This window comes from Stegastes partitus, unplaced genomic scaffold (genome assembly GCF_000690725.1).
Source record: "Stegastes partitus isolate 25-593 unplaced genomic scaffold, Stegastes_partitus-1.0.2 Scaffold673, whole genome shotgun sequence".
Lineage (NCBI taxonomy): Eukaryota > Metazoa > Chordata > Actinopteri > Pomacentridae > Stegastes > Stegastes partitus.
Window position 1 is genome coordinate 306,073 of NW_007578404.1, and position 17,384 is coordinate 323,456.

General features: G+C 44.9%; 1 protein-coding gene across 1 annotated transcript; it reads right to left on the reverse strand.

The window, feature by feature from the left end:
* Nucleotides 1–1,500: 1,500 nt before the first annotated feature.
* On the reverse strand, nt 1,501–17,077 carry fam53b (family with sequence similarity 53 member B). The gene is made up of 6 exons (XM_008290445.1): nt 16,846–17,077; nt 10,141–10,372; nt 9,252–9,306; nt 6,246–7,009; nt 2,376–2,814; nt 1,501–2,214 (listed from the first exon to the last, which is right to left on the reverse strand). Exons 2-5 carry the CDS (start codon nt 10,228–10,230, stop codon nt 2,452–2,454), a joined length of 1,272 nt encoding a protein of 423 aa, XP_008288667.1. The 5' UTR covers nt 10,231–10,372; nt 16,846–17,077; the 3' UTR covers nt 1,501–2,214; nt 2,376–2,451.
* Nucleotides 17,078–17,384: the final 307 nt, after the last annotated feature.

A 17,384-nucleotide genomic window follows, 5' to 3' on the forward strand; every position in this document is an offset into this window, starting at 1 on the left:
CATTGCATTTTGTATATCGCATTTTATTCTGCTAACACCGGCCTTTACCAAAATCTCTTCCTTGTCAATGCCATGGCTGAATATTTCCAAACTGAACGACGACCATCCCAAAAAAAAAAAATTTGGACCTCAAACAAACCAATCCTGTGATCTCACAGGCTGGAACTTCCTGCATCGTTGTTCTTCCTCAGAATCGGTTTTAAACATGAACGACTGGCCAGTAATATAACTTGTTTTACAGTGTAGACGAGCTAGTGTGCTCAAGCTGCAACAAGTGGCGGAGAGGCGGGTGAAGTCAGATGCAGGAACTTAATAGATCTGCACATTCTGGAGGCGGCAACGGTGTAGAGTTACGTCTGAGCTGTTTTAAAGCAGGAGGGACTCGTTTTAAATGGGAAAAAAACTTCTAAACACAGTATGCAGTGAGTACACTTAAATGTCAAGATTCAAAACTCAAAAAGTGATTCTTCTTTTTAATTTGCCAAGTAAAGTATTATCTGTTATGAAAAGTTAAAACTTCAGAAAGGCCCCAAAGCAGAAACAGTGAATACACCTGTGATCACTGAAGCTAAATTGAGCCCTCCTGTGATTTTAAATTAGCCAGATTGCGTGAAAACTTTTCGGCATTGAACCTGTGGGCTGTGTCTATCTGAATGTCTGCATCATGGCTCCACATGGACAAGAACTGCCAGAGGAGTTTGAAAGCATACAGGCAGATCATGACCAACTAAAAATCAAACTTGCAGCCGTAATCAGGAAGTAGAGAACGAGCCGTAGCATCGCAAATCAGAGCCGCGGTGGCGTGCTAAAAAAAAAAACAGACGGGAAAATGCTTCCATCGTGGCACAGAAGTCATCAGTGGAAATCTGAGCGTCTGTGAGCTCAGACAGCTTCCAAGAACGCTCGCTGTTCTATACAAAACTGCAATATTACATTCTGCTAAAAAGACCCGAAAAGACGCCTTATGAATATTAGATGACAGCGAGATAAATTTGTGCAGCTCAGATGGGCTCCACCGCCTTGTTCAGTGTGACTGCAGTGGATGCATCGGCCTGACAGTGAAGCACGGAGGTGTGATGATACGGAGCTGCATGAGTACAAATGGTGTCGGGGCGATGACATTTATAGATAAAGCCCAGAGTTGGATGTACCCAGACTACCGACTTCTAGGATGATTCCTGAGCTGCAGAAACTGGCAGAAGTGGAATATACCAGCATGACAATGAAGCAAACGCATGCTGCCAAAAATCACACTACAATTTCTAAAGAAGAAGTAACCGGGCCATGAATGTGGTCTGACTTGAATCCAACAGAACAGCTTTGTGGTGAACTGATTATTATAAAGGTGTTACAATTCTGAGTCATTTGACGCTGAAATGATGTTGCACAGGGGTGGGCTCGCTTCTGCTCACACACAGATATGAGTGTTTAGAAGTTAAATCATCGACCCAGTAAAGACTTCAGAACATCCACGAGTAAAGACACCTTAAATAACGCTGACACATTTAAACCTGTGTTTATTTGTATAGAAATATGCTCATGTTTTACATAACTTTTGTAGTTACAAATCGTAAAAAGAAAGAATATTAACGCTATTAGCATCACAAAGTTTCTTTCAAACGTACAGGAGCATAGATTTCAGAGACAAGCCTGATGTTACTGTGAAATGTTAAGCTCTTCAATACACTTTATAGGTGGTGTGTGTGTGTGTGTGTGTGTGTGTGTGTGCAGCTTGTTGCTCAGTAAGAGTGAAAGGGGCTTTGCTAACAGTAGCTCTTGAAGTAGTCTCTATTTCTCTCCATCATGTACCCATGGTGCCGTTGAAGAACGTCAGAGGAAAAGACACTCTTTGCTAGTGCAGAGAATTTATACAAACCTGCTGTGAATTCTCTCCAAACATAGTACAATCAGGGTAATCAGGGTTACAGAGAAACGTTAAAAACCCCCAGTCTCTGAGCCAAGATTAACATCATTTTTTTTTTTTATATTTATCAGTTCTATTTCCACCCAAATCCGCCCTCCCTGACTTCCTGGTTCTCCTGAGACACAGTTGAGATTCCGCACGGTGGGGGATTAGCTTCTGACTGTACAGAATCCCCAAAAATGGGCGTTTAGCACACAAAAGCTCCTGTTCAATTTCTCCTCGAGAAAAAAAAAAAAAAAAAAAAAGTGCTGCTGGAACGCTCACAGCATTAGCTTTCCATTTGCTTTGTCCTTAAGACTATCAGTACTGCTTATTAGCTTCTGACTGTACAGAATCCCCAAAAATGGGCGTTTAGCACACAAAAGCTCCTGTTCAATTTCTCCTCGAGAAAAAAAAAAAAAGACAAGTGCTGCTGGAACGCTCACAGCATTAGCTTTCCATTTGCTTTGTCCTTAAGACTATCAGTACTGCTTATTGTACCACCTGGCGATAAACTTTCAAGTCCTCTAAATTAGGAGGAAAGCAGCTCAGTTCCTCTCAATTTGCTCAATGTCGAGCTCGCCTCCGAGCTGACACATGTCTTTCCTCATGCTACACAGTCCCGCCCACAGAGGCTCACTGTCCTTCCCATTGGTCGTCCCTGGCGTCGCGTCGCCGCGGTCCGTCGAGCTCCAGTCCACCTCGTCCGTGGCGGGGTCTGACGACACGTTCCCGGCGATCTCGCCCTCTTTGGTCCGAGGCTGAACGTCCTCCAAGCTGTGCTCGCTCACAGACGAGTCTTCAGTGTCGCACTGAGCGGTGCTCCTGAGAGTGGGGAGGGTCTGGCTCGACTCGCAGCTGTCCTCGCCTGTGATTCCAGGACAGCTCAGGCTGTGGAAATTCCGAAGTTTCTGTGGAGAAACAGAATAATTTGTTTAGTGTTCTCAAGGCAACAGACGTACACTTCCTCCACCGCTGACAGTGTGAAGAAATCAAAAATGTTTCCTTCATCTCAGACTATGACCCGTGTCCTAACCGGGACACAAACATGGCTAAAAGCAGACGGCCATCTTATGAAAACAATCCCTCCACTGTACTCATACAGTATGTGGGTGAGTGTGTGAGGTCAGCGCTGGACACTGGGCCATAAACCACCATAATAGAAAAATGTAACGAGTTTTGAAGGGTTTAAATTTAGCCTGCATTACATACTGGAGCAACTAGCGAGGAAGAGCTGAGGCTGTGATCTGAGGTCCAAAGAGAAAATGGCCAGACACCCTGAGGGCAGACATCACTCATGTCGGCCTTTTGACTCTGCTGGCCTTTCACTGGCACTGCACAATGCGCGCATACATCTGGGAAACCCAGAAACTTCTTTTGCACAAATACACATGTGCCCACGCTGCTGCGAGCAAGTCCTGTGACAGCTGTGGCGCTGGAATGAGAAGCTTTACGACAGAGGCTTATCCAATCTGTACAGCTAATGTGGAGAAGGCAGGACAGCTGCCTCATGCCTGACCGCTACGGTGTTGGGCGAGAAGGACACGAGAGAATAGGGCCTCTGTGAAACCTCCTGTCATTTGTGTGCTTATGTAACACTTTACAAGCATGGGACTGTTGGGGATGCAGTTCACAGCCAAGTTGAAGGAGTACGGCTGCAATTCATCAATAGATAAAATCTATAGTCGTAAAACGGATCGCAGCAGAGAAGCGTCTGGACCACCGTGCAAATAATTCAGTTTAAAATAATGATAAGAGTTCAGACATCAGTTTCACATTAGAAGAGATACAAATATTTAGTATTATTTGATGAATTGATAATCAATGACAGCCAACAGCCTTTGTTTGAATCTTTAACATTCCCTTTAAGAGTCTCTTTATACCTGTCAGATTAAGAAAAGCCTCAGATCTGAACTTTAGTAACACAACAAGGTGTTATGTGATAAACTACGTAGAACACTGGTTGATTCTATGTCGGCCTGCTCATGATTTCAGCTCCATTACGATAGCAATAATTTTCCCATATTCAGGATTTATCATCCGTCAAAGCTGGGGATAAAGAAAGGCAGAAAGGTGAATGAGAAGGACGGTAAAGTTACGATCCAGCTCTTGCAAAACAGCAGCGAGGAAGGTCTGTGCATCGGGTACCCGTAGATCAAAAGGGGCCCTGCTGTTTTTCTTGGCTCTGGTCAAGCGGTTACATTTGTCAGCACCGGGCCAGTGTCACATTGCTGCCTTCGGCATTAGCACTCTGCAGCCAGACTTCTGGCCCAGACCATGGGACCGAGCTGATAAGGCTCTAAGTCGTCTGGACTACGGCACAACAGTGGCATCGATATGAGCTAAACAAAGTATAGCTCCAACTCAGAACAGAGGAGTTGTTGAGCAGAGGAAAACTTCTCGGCAGATAAAATCATCTTCGACAGAGTATCCTCACACAACTTGCTGCCACGAGAGTCATGAGTTAAGTGCCGCCTGCCTCGACTGCTGCTGTCACGACCTCACTCACTGAATGGAAAGGAGAAGAGACTAGAGAGTCTCCTCATCCATACTGACCTTGACTCTCCGTCAATAAAAGCTGATCGATAGCTCATGAGGCCCGGCTGTGGCAGCGATCCACCCACTGAGCTGAATTTACAGAAATCAATATCTCTTTACCCGACACATATCCCCCCTGTGCGACGATCTATAACCTCTGCCACAGCTGCTCTACTTCCTGACATTCACGGAGCCACGGTGAGCCACGCAGAGGGTAGCAGTTTCTCCCTGGGTAAATTACACCGCTGTGGAGTGTGGATGAGAGGACACTTTAGAGTCAGACTCAGCACTGTGACCAATCTTTGAATAGTAAGGTGACTTTGAATCCCGATAGGGCGACGCGTGTGAAGCGCGATAAAGCCCTTGAGCTGAGGGCCGTGCAAGTTTACTCTATCATCACAAGCGCACATCGTTTCTGCTGCCTAGACATCCACACACTGTCCATCAATGGTAATCAGAAGTTTTTTCAATTTAATTAAACTATCATTACCCCTACATAATGTTTGTAGTGATAACTGCCTTTGAGAAGCTGGTTTTGCACGATATTTATATTCCTACATGACTTAACAATGGTTTATGAAAATTCTTATTTAACTTTTTCTTGTTTACGGACTTCTCTGTACTAATTCTGGGTTCGTTTGTATGCGATGCACGTCATGTGGAAGTTCTTTTGTCCAGAGTTTGCCTTCAACCACAGTTACCTGAAAGCAGACTATTCAAAATGATGCAATAAACATTCCTTTGCAGCCTCAACGTCTTTGTTTTTTTTTTTTACCTGTAATCAAACTAACGTCACAGCAGAACACAATACATGAACAGCAGGAAGAATCCAACGCTAACAATCGCAGCACCCTGCCACTTCTCTCTGAAAATACTGTCGGTTGCTTCGCCTGAGGCTGTTTTCTCCGCGCTGACCTTGTCCCTGTTTGGAGTGTGTGTGGCGTCTGCTTGTCGTTTCGCAGCAGTGCTGCTGTTAAGACACTGCTGAACTCTGTGTGACTTTCTCAGAGGGGCCAAGTCCAGCTCTGTGTTTATGATCCGGCCAGCGTACGTGTGAAACTTTACTACGTGTGTCTGTGTGCTTTGCGGGGCAAAGAGACAAACGCCTGCCAGGATGTGCCGATAAAATCGACTTTCTGTCGAAACACTTTGGATGCAATCAACCCAAGCTAATCATTTCATAATCTCTGTTGTGAATACAAACTCATCTGAACCACTGACTGTCTTCCCAACTCTTCCTTTGACTAAATGATATCTACCCAGTCGCACATTTAAGCGGGCACGATTTTCTTTATACTGTGCAAGTGCGACTACACACCCACATAATGGAATGTGACCCTGAACAGGCCTGCATGAATGAACGACTGTGTTTAATGACAATGCCTGCAGAAACATTTTGAGGTGTGCTCAGGGAGAACAGACACAATGGCGTGACCTTAACGGGAAGTGTTTGTTTATCTAACATGTAGAGAGAAAACTGCCCCAACAACAGAGCAGAAGGAGCAAATGTGACTGAGAGCGAGCAGAGTTTTCAGCTGTCATTATGATCATTTCCTGGGGTTCCTGCCTCCTGCTCTGGATAGTGATCGTTTGGAGCACAAAACAGGACTGTGGTGAGTTCAGCCAGTAAATAAATGCAACTGGAAAGAGCTTCTGATTCATTATATGGCTGGCTCAGATACTAACATAGCAAGAATGCAACCTTTAAGCCTTTACTGCGTGTATTTTGTCTTGTCTTGATATGATTCAAAGCAATTTTTTTACAGTGTGATCTGTTTTACAAAGCGACACTTTAAATACCAACCTGGGTCATCTTTGCCAAATCCAGTGAAGGCCTCTGTTTGTGTGAGTCAGCTGGTCTTCTGCGCTTCACACCGATCTTCTTGTCATTTAGGACACACGGCTGTGAGCGACTACGGGCGAGACCTCCCTGTCCGCCACGTCGCTCCAGCTCTGGAGTGGAGTCTGGGGAGCTGGGTGGAGAGGGTCCACGAGGCTCAGGGAGGCAAATTTGTTCATGAGAGAGGTAGAGGGGCTGCGCTGAAGGCTCGGAGGACAGGGGCATGGAAGAGGAGGGCGTCAGGCCGGTGAAGGCAGAGGGCCAGGGGAGGCGCTGGGCGAAGCAGGGTGGCTCCAGGGTGTTGGAGCGGGCGGGCAGGCTGAAGCTAGAGCTGCGCTGCATGGCCGGGAAGCCGAGCTGCAAGTTTCCAACATTGCTGCGCTGGACGCTGCCGCCGCTGTGGCACCTTCTCTTCTCCACGGCAGTCCACACGCGAGAGCCCTGAGGGCGCCAGGTGGACCGGCAACCTCCAAGCTCATCGGAGCAGGACAGGGACCGGCACTGCCGCTTGCTGGGGGGAGCGGTGGAGTGCGAGGTCGCAGCCTCAGTCAGGCTGAGGTCCTGCAACAAGCTGGTGATTGTGCTCGAAGTGGAGCCAACATCCCAATCCCAGTGGGCGGAACTCCTGTGCACCTCCGGCAGGACGTCCCACAGGCTCTCCAGGCTGGTCCCAACTGGCCTCTGCTGTATGGCACAGCTGTGACCCACCTCACGCCACCGGCTTGTCTCTGCAACAAACACATCACATTCATTTTAATGAAATAATAGCCAGATGTAACAGAAAATATTACACGCGTTTATATACAAAACTTAACTAAAAATGGTCCCAGTGTGTCCTTTTAGTATTTTTATTGATGCATCAAACTCAGCTGCCAACAGCAGACGATGGAACCTTAAGCAAATCGGCAGCTCCAGTGCTACCTTGTTAAACTCGTTTCTATCATAAGTGGCATCATCATCACTGCTTGAGGGCTGCGTTTTGCTCCCTAGCGTCACTCCAGGAATCTAAAACACATCTTGGACTGTGTCAGTGTGCAGGGTATGCAAACTTCCTCAGAGGAGCAAAAATCTGCATTTTAGGTTTAGACATCAAACGAAAGAAAACCGCTTCTAGTAAAAGGTTCAACGACCGTGAGAGTTTGGCAACTTTGACATGGACAACATCTGTGACACTGCTCCCGTCTGGGTCAGTGCATTAATCCCAACATGTGTGCTTCGTGTTGACACTACTCACTGCTTTGTGTAATTGGCACTAAAAATAAATCCTGCCCTCCAGGCACTGCTTTAGTGTCACAGTCTGTAACCACAGCTGATTGGGGAAAAGGGAAGGGAGCTCAATGTCCAACTGACTCAATATGCTGGAGCAAATGTCATCAAAACCATCAGGAACATTCTTACTAAAGCTCATCTTCTTTTTTTTTTATTGTTCAGATCTACAAGAAGGTCTTCACCAGACCAGCAGGGGATCTGCCGCCGCTGGTCAACTCTGCGCCACTACCGGAGGTACGATGCCAGGAAAGCACCTGCTCCTGTCACAATAGTGACTCTTTTGAACCGCTGAATAGGTCAGCCAACTGAACTGGTCAGTCAACTCTGAGTCAGACACTAAACACTGAGGCCACTGCCCACTCCTGGTATGCAAAAGGTCTATTCTTCTTCACTGGAGATAAAAAATCCCCAAAACACCACCTACAATACACGGGCAGGACAAAGAACAAAAGGCCTACGGGTGCTGCTGTGTTCTCTGACTGGACTTTGCCGGTCTGCCAGTCTTAGATGCTTGATGCCAAGTTACTGCAAACACAGAATACAGTTGATCTTACAATGCAAAGATTGTCCAGGCCGTTACTCTTACTGTGAGACATATGGGGCATTGCTGTCATAACCAAATAGTTTGCTGCTATGCATTCTTTTAGGGATCCACTGATATGGGATTCTGGGACCATGAATGATGCCAATTATTGGCAATCAAGAAGATAACTGATATTTGGAACCCATATACAATAACTGTTAGATTTCAACAGCATGTGACAGCAGGGAACTGGGTTAAGACGCTCCCCTCTGTTTGCTGTAGTTGTGTCTGTTCTCCTGTGTTTTGGTAATCTTTCACCGTTCTATCACGTTTATTGCCCACTAAGGCCAATAATCTCTTAAAGCATTATTAGTTGTTGTTTTCCAGCTTTGAGGTCATCTGTGGCCATTGTGAAAGTAGTTAATTTCCTGGTTTGTGGTGACGGCTCGTGTTCCTTGTTCAGTTTTTGCAGGTTGTGTCGCTGCTAGACAGACATTTCTGAAACCGCAGAGCGACGACAGACGAGGAGAGGCAGCTGCACGAGAGCCAGAGTAGCGCATTTAAGTTATCGTTAATCGGTTAGTAAATACAGTGATACAGATAACTGACAAAATGCTAAATATCGTCTACGATAATCGACCAGGTTGATAATCGGTCCCTCCCCACCCTCATCTTGGGCAGCACGAAGCCCAGGACGAGGTGACATGTCTCATCATTGATGCATTAAAAGACGAGCGATGTGAATAAAAAAGTGCATGCTGCTAGCTTTGAGGTTGTTGTCGTTTGCGGTGGCGAAGGTTGAAAATGGTAATGCCCACGTAGCGCAAGGGGAGGAGACCGCACTGCGAAATGCACGATAGAAACGGCAGGCTCATACCTCCACTGTGCATCCGGTGAGTCACAATTGCAAATGATGAACTGCTAACATGCAGCCATAAGCACACATGTATGTAGGCCACTGTACAATAAGACAAGCCCCTCTAAACCACCTAAACACCAGACACTTTCTGGTCTCGACGTGCTGCTGAGGCTCATTCTAGCTAACTACATAGTTAGAATGCAATTACCAGCCACTTTGTGATGGGAAGTTATTATATATTATGTAACCTGGAAGAGAAGACTTGATCCATATCTTTCTGACATGCATACATTAACTATGTCGGATGGCGAACTCTTACCCATGAGTCCACAAGAGAAAAGTGCGGTCCCCTGGCTCATGGTCTGTGCCTGGAACTGTGGAAATACGGAGAAGATTCACTGTCAGCTCACCAGAAAGTACAGAAAGTATAGGAGGTTCCCGTAATAACAAGTCAATAAACAAATAAAAGCTGTAAAAAGCTATTGGAAAGTCAGACTTTCACTGTGTATAATTGGTCCTTAGTGCAACTCATCAACAGTGAGTGTGTTCCCGCATAAATGCCTCTGATTGACGCTCAGCCCCTGAGCATGATGACTTCATTTCACGAGACTGAGAGGGCAAACACAGTCCACATTAGCGGGGGAATTTTTCTCACTCTGTGCTGGCAGAAATAAAGTTTCGACTGCATGGCTGCTGATTAGAAAATGAGTCACAGTTCCTCAGCCCAGCGAAACTAAAACACTGAATTGTCATTCTGAGTGAAGCAGATGGAACGTGAAAGATTTAAAACCAGACGACAACACCCTGGTGACAGTTGGCCGCCGTTATCATGCGATTATCACTAATTGTAATATAAATATCCCGTATTTCTAATCTTAAACATCCGATTAGTTCATCTGATATCACTTCCTGTGGTTAACTAACGCAATCCTTACTAATTTTCCAAAAGATTTTATTACGAGTGGCTCAGTGCTACATTTTAGCTCTGATTAAAGTTGACAAACTAGGAAAATATAATGTGGAGCCAAATAACTGCTGTGGAGTGCTAAGTGGCCAGCAGTAATGTCCTCATTTAGAGCAGCACCTTGTTATTTTTCCCCCATTTGACAAGCACAGTTGAAGCCTCTTGGCAGGGTGACACGTGAACATGAATTGACACATTTCGCTCAGAACACATGCGCTCGCACGAGTAGAAAATAACCTCTCACCGGGCCCAAATCTGTACGTTTGGATGTTACATCATCGGCACCCTTCTTTTCCAGTGTTTTCTTGTAAATGATCACCATGGCAACACACATCCTTGTCCCAAGCCGTTCCAGTAATGGCAAGTTGAGTTGGCAGCCATCTTGACAGGCATGGTGCGAGCGGGCTGGTTTCTCATAAGCTTAAGACAGCCGCCCTCAACTCCTCCAGGAATGCGCTTCACTCCTCGGCCCAATCCTGAGCGGACACACGAAGATGAGCACAGGATTAGAATTCAGTACATTTCTGACATTCTGTCGACCATATAAGCAGAGAACAATCCAGCTGGATTGAGGAGCCCAGATCCCCTGGGTGGAGGCTCTGATACACATCATCAATGCAAAAGCAAACCCAGTGCTCCCCGAAAGGCGTCCTCCGCTGAAAATCTATCTTTAGCGTATCAAATACTAGCAACCCCCTGAAGACTTGTAAAGTTATTCTGAAAAGTTTGCAGCCTGCTTCTTCCTCCAGGATTCCTGGAGGATGGCAGCTGAATTCACAGAAGTTATGAAATCGACCACCACATCAGTGTCAGCAGGGTTTTTCCTGCAGTGGCTAAACACATAACAGTAAGATCGGTCCGCGTACAGTAAAGGGAATGGGTCTGTGTAACTTCAATTTACAGTAATCTATGCCACTTCCCGTTAAACAAAGATGCCCACTGGAGTAAATGAAACTGGTTTGAGAAAAAGCCGATTTTTAAAAAATTCTCAATTCCTACCATTTTGGAACTGACGAGTTTCATTTGTGGTTGACTAAAACCGCTTTGGAAGGGCACTAAATATTCCTCAATGCAGGAAAAAGCTGTGGTCAGACTGTACATAGGCCCAACAGCAATGCTAGTGGCTACATGCTAACATCAGCATGATAACATACCCATTTTTAGCAAGTATAACATTTACCATGTTCCATGCTGATCATCTTAGTTTTGCATGTTTACTTTTAATTACCAAATATTAGCATGTTAGCTAGAGCCCTACCAATATAATGGTATATTTGGCCTGTCACAGATAATATGTGTGAGTGTCTGTGTCACCAGAAACCAGCTAGCTGCGTGATACTACCATACCTAGAATAACAGCACTCGAATGGTTAAAAAGCACAGCAACGTTCTGAAGCCAAACCTCAAACATAAGCTACGTCTCTGCTCTTGATCTATACGTTTGGTATGTTCCTCAGAATCGTGGGATGACACACTTGGGGCTGCCTTTAGAATCCTTGCTCACCACAGCTCCATGAAAAAAGCAGTTCAAAGCTGTCTTTCATTCCTACAGATGAGTATTTACTGGAAAAAAAAAAAAACCCCAAAGCTCACACATATATACAGATTCTGTGTCGACCCTCCCGTCACTCTATACGTTAACATCCTGTTCAGCATCTATATAAAAGTGGGAGATGGATAGTGGAAATTCGAGGGAGGTCAGTGTTTTGACAAGCTTTCATTATTTTTTTGCAATTCTCAAGTGAGAAAGGAAACATTCCCAGCAAGCACTCACTTTGATTGACAAGGTTGTGCCGTCACACAGCAGTTTGTAAGTTGAAATGACTGTATTTTCACTTCCACATGGCCTCTCCAGCACGTCGCCAAAAAGTGGAACTCTATACCTTGTTTTATCCTTGCCTGTTCATGTGAAGGAGTGCGTGAGTTTCCTCAAAAGTGCTTCACACTGGAGCACACAGAGAGGAATAGAGCAAAGTCAAAGTTGTGTAATTGAATCCTCAGGGGCTGGCTGGGAATAGCTGACCTTGCGGTTATCAAAACAACTCTGCTCGCATTAATGCCGCACCACGATTACAGTAAAACTGCTGATTAGCCACAGATGTAAATCTATATCATCATCACAGAGGATTTTACTACCTCCAGATCAGTTCCACTTGACGCTACGTCAGGTAGGGCACCGAAACGGAGTTAGGTGGGCGCGAGATGGTTGGTCAAGGTCGGAGGGTCTCTGCTTAAATGACAGAACAACTGCAGGCGGAGAAAAAAAAAAAAAAGGGAAGCAGAAAGAAACGCTGTACGTGAAACAAAAGAGAGCTCTGTGCAGAAGATGAGACACCGTGGGAAACAAAAGAGGCGACATCAGAGGTTGCGGGCGGTGGGGTGGAGTGTGTGTGTGTGTGTGTGTGTGTGTGTGTGTGTGTGTGTGTGTGTGCGCGGGGCAGAAGGGGCACAAAGCCCTGCGGGACTTACTGGAGGTGGTGTTTGCATTCAGCATATGATTTCAATTACCAACACTTATCGCATCAAGAAAACAACTTAAACACAGCAGAGCTCTACAAGTAGATCAATGCCATTCAACGACGTCTGGCAGCTTTAACTTAATTGAACAGAAAAGAACGGATCAAAGCCAGAAGCGGGACGAAGTCAGGACATGTTACACCGCGCGTGACCATTAACCACAGAGATCTGTGTTTCACGACTGAGATAACTACGCTGTGGTAGAGGAAGTAGTTGTTTCTATATTTTACCCTTTAAGCCATGAGATGGATGCAGATCAATGTAGACAGAAAAAAAAAATGGGGCCAAAAATGAGAAAAGCTCTTAAACATTAACTTTATTCAAACAAGGACCTACAAATATGGAAACTGTAGGCTGACATTTTGGATTCTAAAATTGCAAACAGCACTTTTATTTACACAGGACTGCACCAATTTAATCATCATGCATTACGTTTTTATCCCATAAATCTGAAGTGAGTGCTTTAAATGGGTGAGGCTTATGCCATAATTATAAACATCCCTCTGCTCCATGACATAAGTTGAACATACTGTTGTAAAAGTTTAACCTTGCCCCACAGCTTTTGAAAACCATTCAAACCTGTATCACTTTGTGAACAAAAACATGTTGAGAGGTGTTGGCTAAGGGGCAGCCTGCTTCTTCTTGTACAGACAAACCTGTACAACGAATGTAGGAGCCGTACCAGGGCATGATTTTCAGGTCTTAATGGATACACCCAACCCACTCACCAAATACTGTAAGCACCGCTGTGTCCAAAGACGCAGCTATAATCTGCCAAATGAGGTATCTAGAATTTCTGCCCGAGGGGTGCCACTCCCCTTCTGATGTCAAAACCCGAATCACCTCCACTGCGATGCTGCCATTATCTTGAATCAGTGGGAGTCTCTATGCGTCTGCAGCCTGATAACACTTATCTGGGCTGGAGCAGCAACCACCATGACAACTGAGAAGTCTAATCTCTGAAGAAGGGGAAGAACGTTGCAGGACGTTTCCCTCAGACGTGGCTTTCCATCACATGCAAACTGTCTGCTGACTGACTGACTGCAGCAAAGTCTGCAGTGACAGCAGCCCTCCAGAAAGACAACCATAATGCCGCCTTGGGCGAGCTGATGGGACTCGAGGCTTCCTTTGTGGTCACCGAAAGCCTTTCAACCATCGCTACTTCGGGGTGTCAGAAGCAGCAAGCTATTGCAAAGTGCAAATGAGATAGGACACGAGAGGAAACCACAGCAGTCGACTGGGTCAAGTTAAAGCAGCGGACTGCTTTAAAGTCAGCTCAGCCTGCACAGACCCAAGTGCATGTCCTACACAAGATTAGGTGCAGGAGTGTCATCATGTAAATGACCCTTTTCTAAGACTCATAAATTGCGGTCAAGTCCACAAAGAGTACAGACTATCAGCTTAGCCATTACAATAGGCATCTCAACTGCAGCCACCCCTCAAAGCTCTGTTTCCCAATTTGAGCAGCTTTTCCATACATTGCTCAGACTGTAATCCCACGGGTTAGGCCACCATTACATAAGGATTTGGCAGCTTTGTGTCTGACTGACAATTAGAGCTAATACTAATCCATTATATAGCACTTGGACAGCTGGTGGAAAACAACACTGTTCGATACAATGGTTTTAGCTTGTCTGGGCTACTGAACAATGCACTACTTAAAAACTTATAAGAACATTTTGTGTCCATTTTAAAATTTATCACACTGCTTAATTATTTTTAATTAGCGCTTTCACCTCTGTAAACTGAAAATCACCATACAATAGGTCTGATGTTAAGCTGAATTTTCAGACATCCTCTTTTGACATTCCTCAGAGAATGGCGGTCGGTTCTGTGTGTCCTCCTCTCAACAATCCCAGGATTGTGGCCGTCTCAATAAGCCGAGCATCTGCCGAACACCTGAGATGGCCAGACTTGAAACCTAACTGAGGGATTTGTGCTGCTCTTCATCGCTGCAGCACTTGTGAAAGGAATGCTGGATAAAAGCTTGGCTGTCCCCTTCTACAGAAAGATTCCCTGGGAGAAAATATGCATGTTCTTAAAAAGCTTGTTTCCCCGAGCCATTGGCTCTGGTGGCCTACTTCCTTGAGTTGTATGCAGGAGATCCATATTTGGACTCACATTGGAGCAGTTTCTCATGTCACATCAGTGGGCGTGTTGATGGAGCTCATCACTGTGCATGGAATAGACCAGATATTACAATGACAAACCGGCGAATGCTTTTTCCAACAGCAACGTGCAGCGTTTTCTATGCGAACATTCAAAACTTTCTTTGTTGCTGCTGTCATTAATTAGGTTCCTCAAAGGGCAGGTGCCACCAAGTACTGTCATGGCTGACGGACTGAAAGGAAATTTATGAAACTCATTGTAGGGCGCAGCCTAGCCCACAGCTGTCCGCATGTTCACAGAAATTAGCTTATGTCAAACAGGAGGCACACTCTACATTTAAAGCAGTAAGTGAATAGTCAGAAATAAGCATGGCTGGGAGGCTTCAATAGTAGTTATCAGGCTCAGTTGAGGGCCTGGGGTACAGCCAAGGTCTCACAAGCATGCAGCTGCCCACTTACCATAAACACAAAGGCTCAGCATGGCTATGCATGGCAGCCAAGGAGGCCTACGTTTTAAAGCAGGCCTGCTGTTTAATTATCTCATACATAATCACTTGCACTGTATACATTTGTCTAGAACAAGAGCTTTGTTGAGCTCTGTAATCAAGGCTTTCAACAAACCTGTCCAAGTTGGAGAGAAATGTTGTCCACTTGAATGCTAAATCTAACAAAGTCTCTTAATTAGAGAGGGTTGAAGACACAACATCCCCAGCAGAACAACATTGCATGTTAATAGACCAAAATAAAAATGAGCCGCGACAAGTAGACAAAGCAGCATTTCAATCAAAATTAAAAATTAAATTAAAAATGAAAAGGGGGAGGGGGAGAGCACTCCTGACTTTTACAAACAGGAATTTATTCGTCCTCCACAATGCATTTCCCCTCACTATGTATACATAAACACGAGAACAGCTTTCCCAAGTAGGAGAACAATGGCAAAATCTTAACAGTTTGTGAGAATATTTTCAGTGCTATGGGAAAGCAAAGATGAATCATCTGCAAGCTCTGATAGGCAGCCTCTCATGTACTTGAGCTAAAACTGTTCCACAGTGTTTCAGATGAGCTTGCCAGCCCTCCAGGTGGATGCCTCTCAGTTTCAGAAGAAAAGGCCCTGAAAACTGAGCTTGTCCAAGTAACCAGCACAAACAGTCCCTTAAACCCCTTTTCCAAAATCCCTCATGAAAGGGAAATGAGTTTGGCAAAGAAATTGGTGTGACGGGAGCTCACAGAATGTTACACGCAGGCTACAGAGCAAACAGGATTTTGAACTTGACAGAAAGGCCACAAGCTGCTAATCATAAAATATGAAATGTACATGCACGAAAAAGTAAAAAGACACAGCTGTACTTGGACGGTAAGTCTCCTGATTTAACCGTATGAAGGTTCGAGCAACTTATGAACTTTAGCAGTCCTAATTATGGCAATGGGACACCGTGAGAGGTTCAGGTTTAACAAGTTCTTGTGTTTATGATCCCAATGAGCACTTAAATAGTAGAATCTGTTGGATTGTGTGTCAGCCAGCCCTGACTTCATACCTGAGGGGAAGGTTGGCTAGATAGAGATAAGACAACAGCATTCCACTGCAACTGCACAGACTAAACCAAAAAGTGGGTCTGAGAACTACCCAAATGACACGGTCACCGAGTAATGTGGCATCAGCACCCGGTGGTTGTCAACATTTATTAAAGGGTTTTTACATTTGCCACCAAACCACACTGGCTTATCTTGCCATGCATGGGTGAAACCCCAGATTGAGATCAGAGCTGGCCAATTCAAATAAAAATGCATTTGATCCAAGAGAGCCTGCATACTTCATGGCCCACTTAACCTGGTTGAATTTACACTTATTGTCAAATGTCAAACAAGCCAAGCATACTTTCCAGGCTCACATGAAGAGGGTGGATGGATAAACTTATTGACTTGTTTTATTACCCTTCCCTGCAGCATTTCATCACGTTGTGTCTTTAAATCAACTTAATAGCAACACAGACACATAAAAATGAAGAATGAGCAAAAAATAAAAAATCAGTGCAAGAACTGTTTATAAGTGAGTAATAACCCAGACATAACAAAAAGCTGCAGTTCACATGAGGAAAAGTTGCTAAGCTAACTGACTGAGGCAAGTCTCCACTCAGAAGACTACTTTCTACTTTCTCAACGAATTTGCCAGCTTATAACACACAAATAAAAACCATCATTCACGAGAGTCACACACTTTCAAACCAGAACAGAGCATCCCACTTCACTCTTTCCCTCACTTAGCTGCAAATTCCAAAGTTTGCTAGCTTAACAAACTTCTTATTTCACCATAAAGCACCACTTACAAGCATCACGGTGAGCGTCTCTGGGTCTCCAACAACACCGGGCAGCTGCTTTAGGTTCGGCTGACCATGCTGAGTTTTCTGTCAGCAATAATTTAAAAAAAACTAAATAAAAAAAAAAAAGACCCAGAACAAGGCAGGAAGAAAATGCGAGCAGCTCACTTCACGTCCTGCTCCAGGCTGCTCCTGCAAACTACAACATTAGCCCAGAGCACTACTGTCCGACAAGACTGCACGCTAATGAGCCTGTGACAACATACACGAGCTGTACCACTTCTAACGCTGGAGAGGGGTGTCCCGGGAAACATTTATGCCACTAAAACTTTCAGTTTAATATCTTTTTAGCATTATTTACCCAAATTAACCTTCCTACATGATTCTTCTTCGGCTTGTGGTGGCAGCGATTAAAATATTAAACGCTAGTACTTTTTTAAAAAATAAAACATGCCACCCCCGCGCTTGTAACTAGTGGTCGAATCCACCCTGCAGTAATGAAAAGTAATCACAGTTTTGAGCTGTGCATATAGACAAGGCACTTTCAC

Coding starts and splice junctions, on each gene's coding strand:
- fam53b (XM_008290445.1), bottom strand. CDS start 10,230: ATGTGTGTTGCCATGGTGATCATTTACAAGAAAACACTGGAAAAGAAG. Junction 7,010..9,251: donor TTTCTCTTGTGGACTCATGG/GTAAGAGTTCGC, acceptor TGTTTGTTGCAG/AGACAAGCCGGTGGCGTGAG. Junction 2,815..6,245: donor ATTTGGCAAAGATGACCCAG/GTTGGTATTTAA, acceptor GTTTCTCCACAG/AAACTTCGGAATTTCCACAG.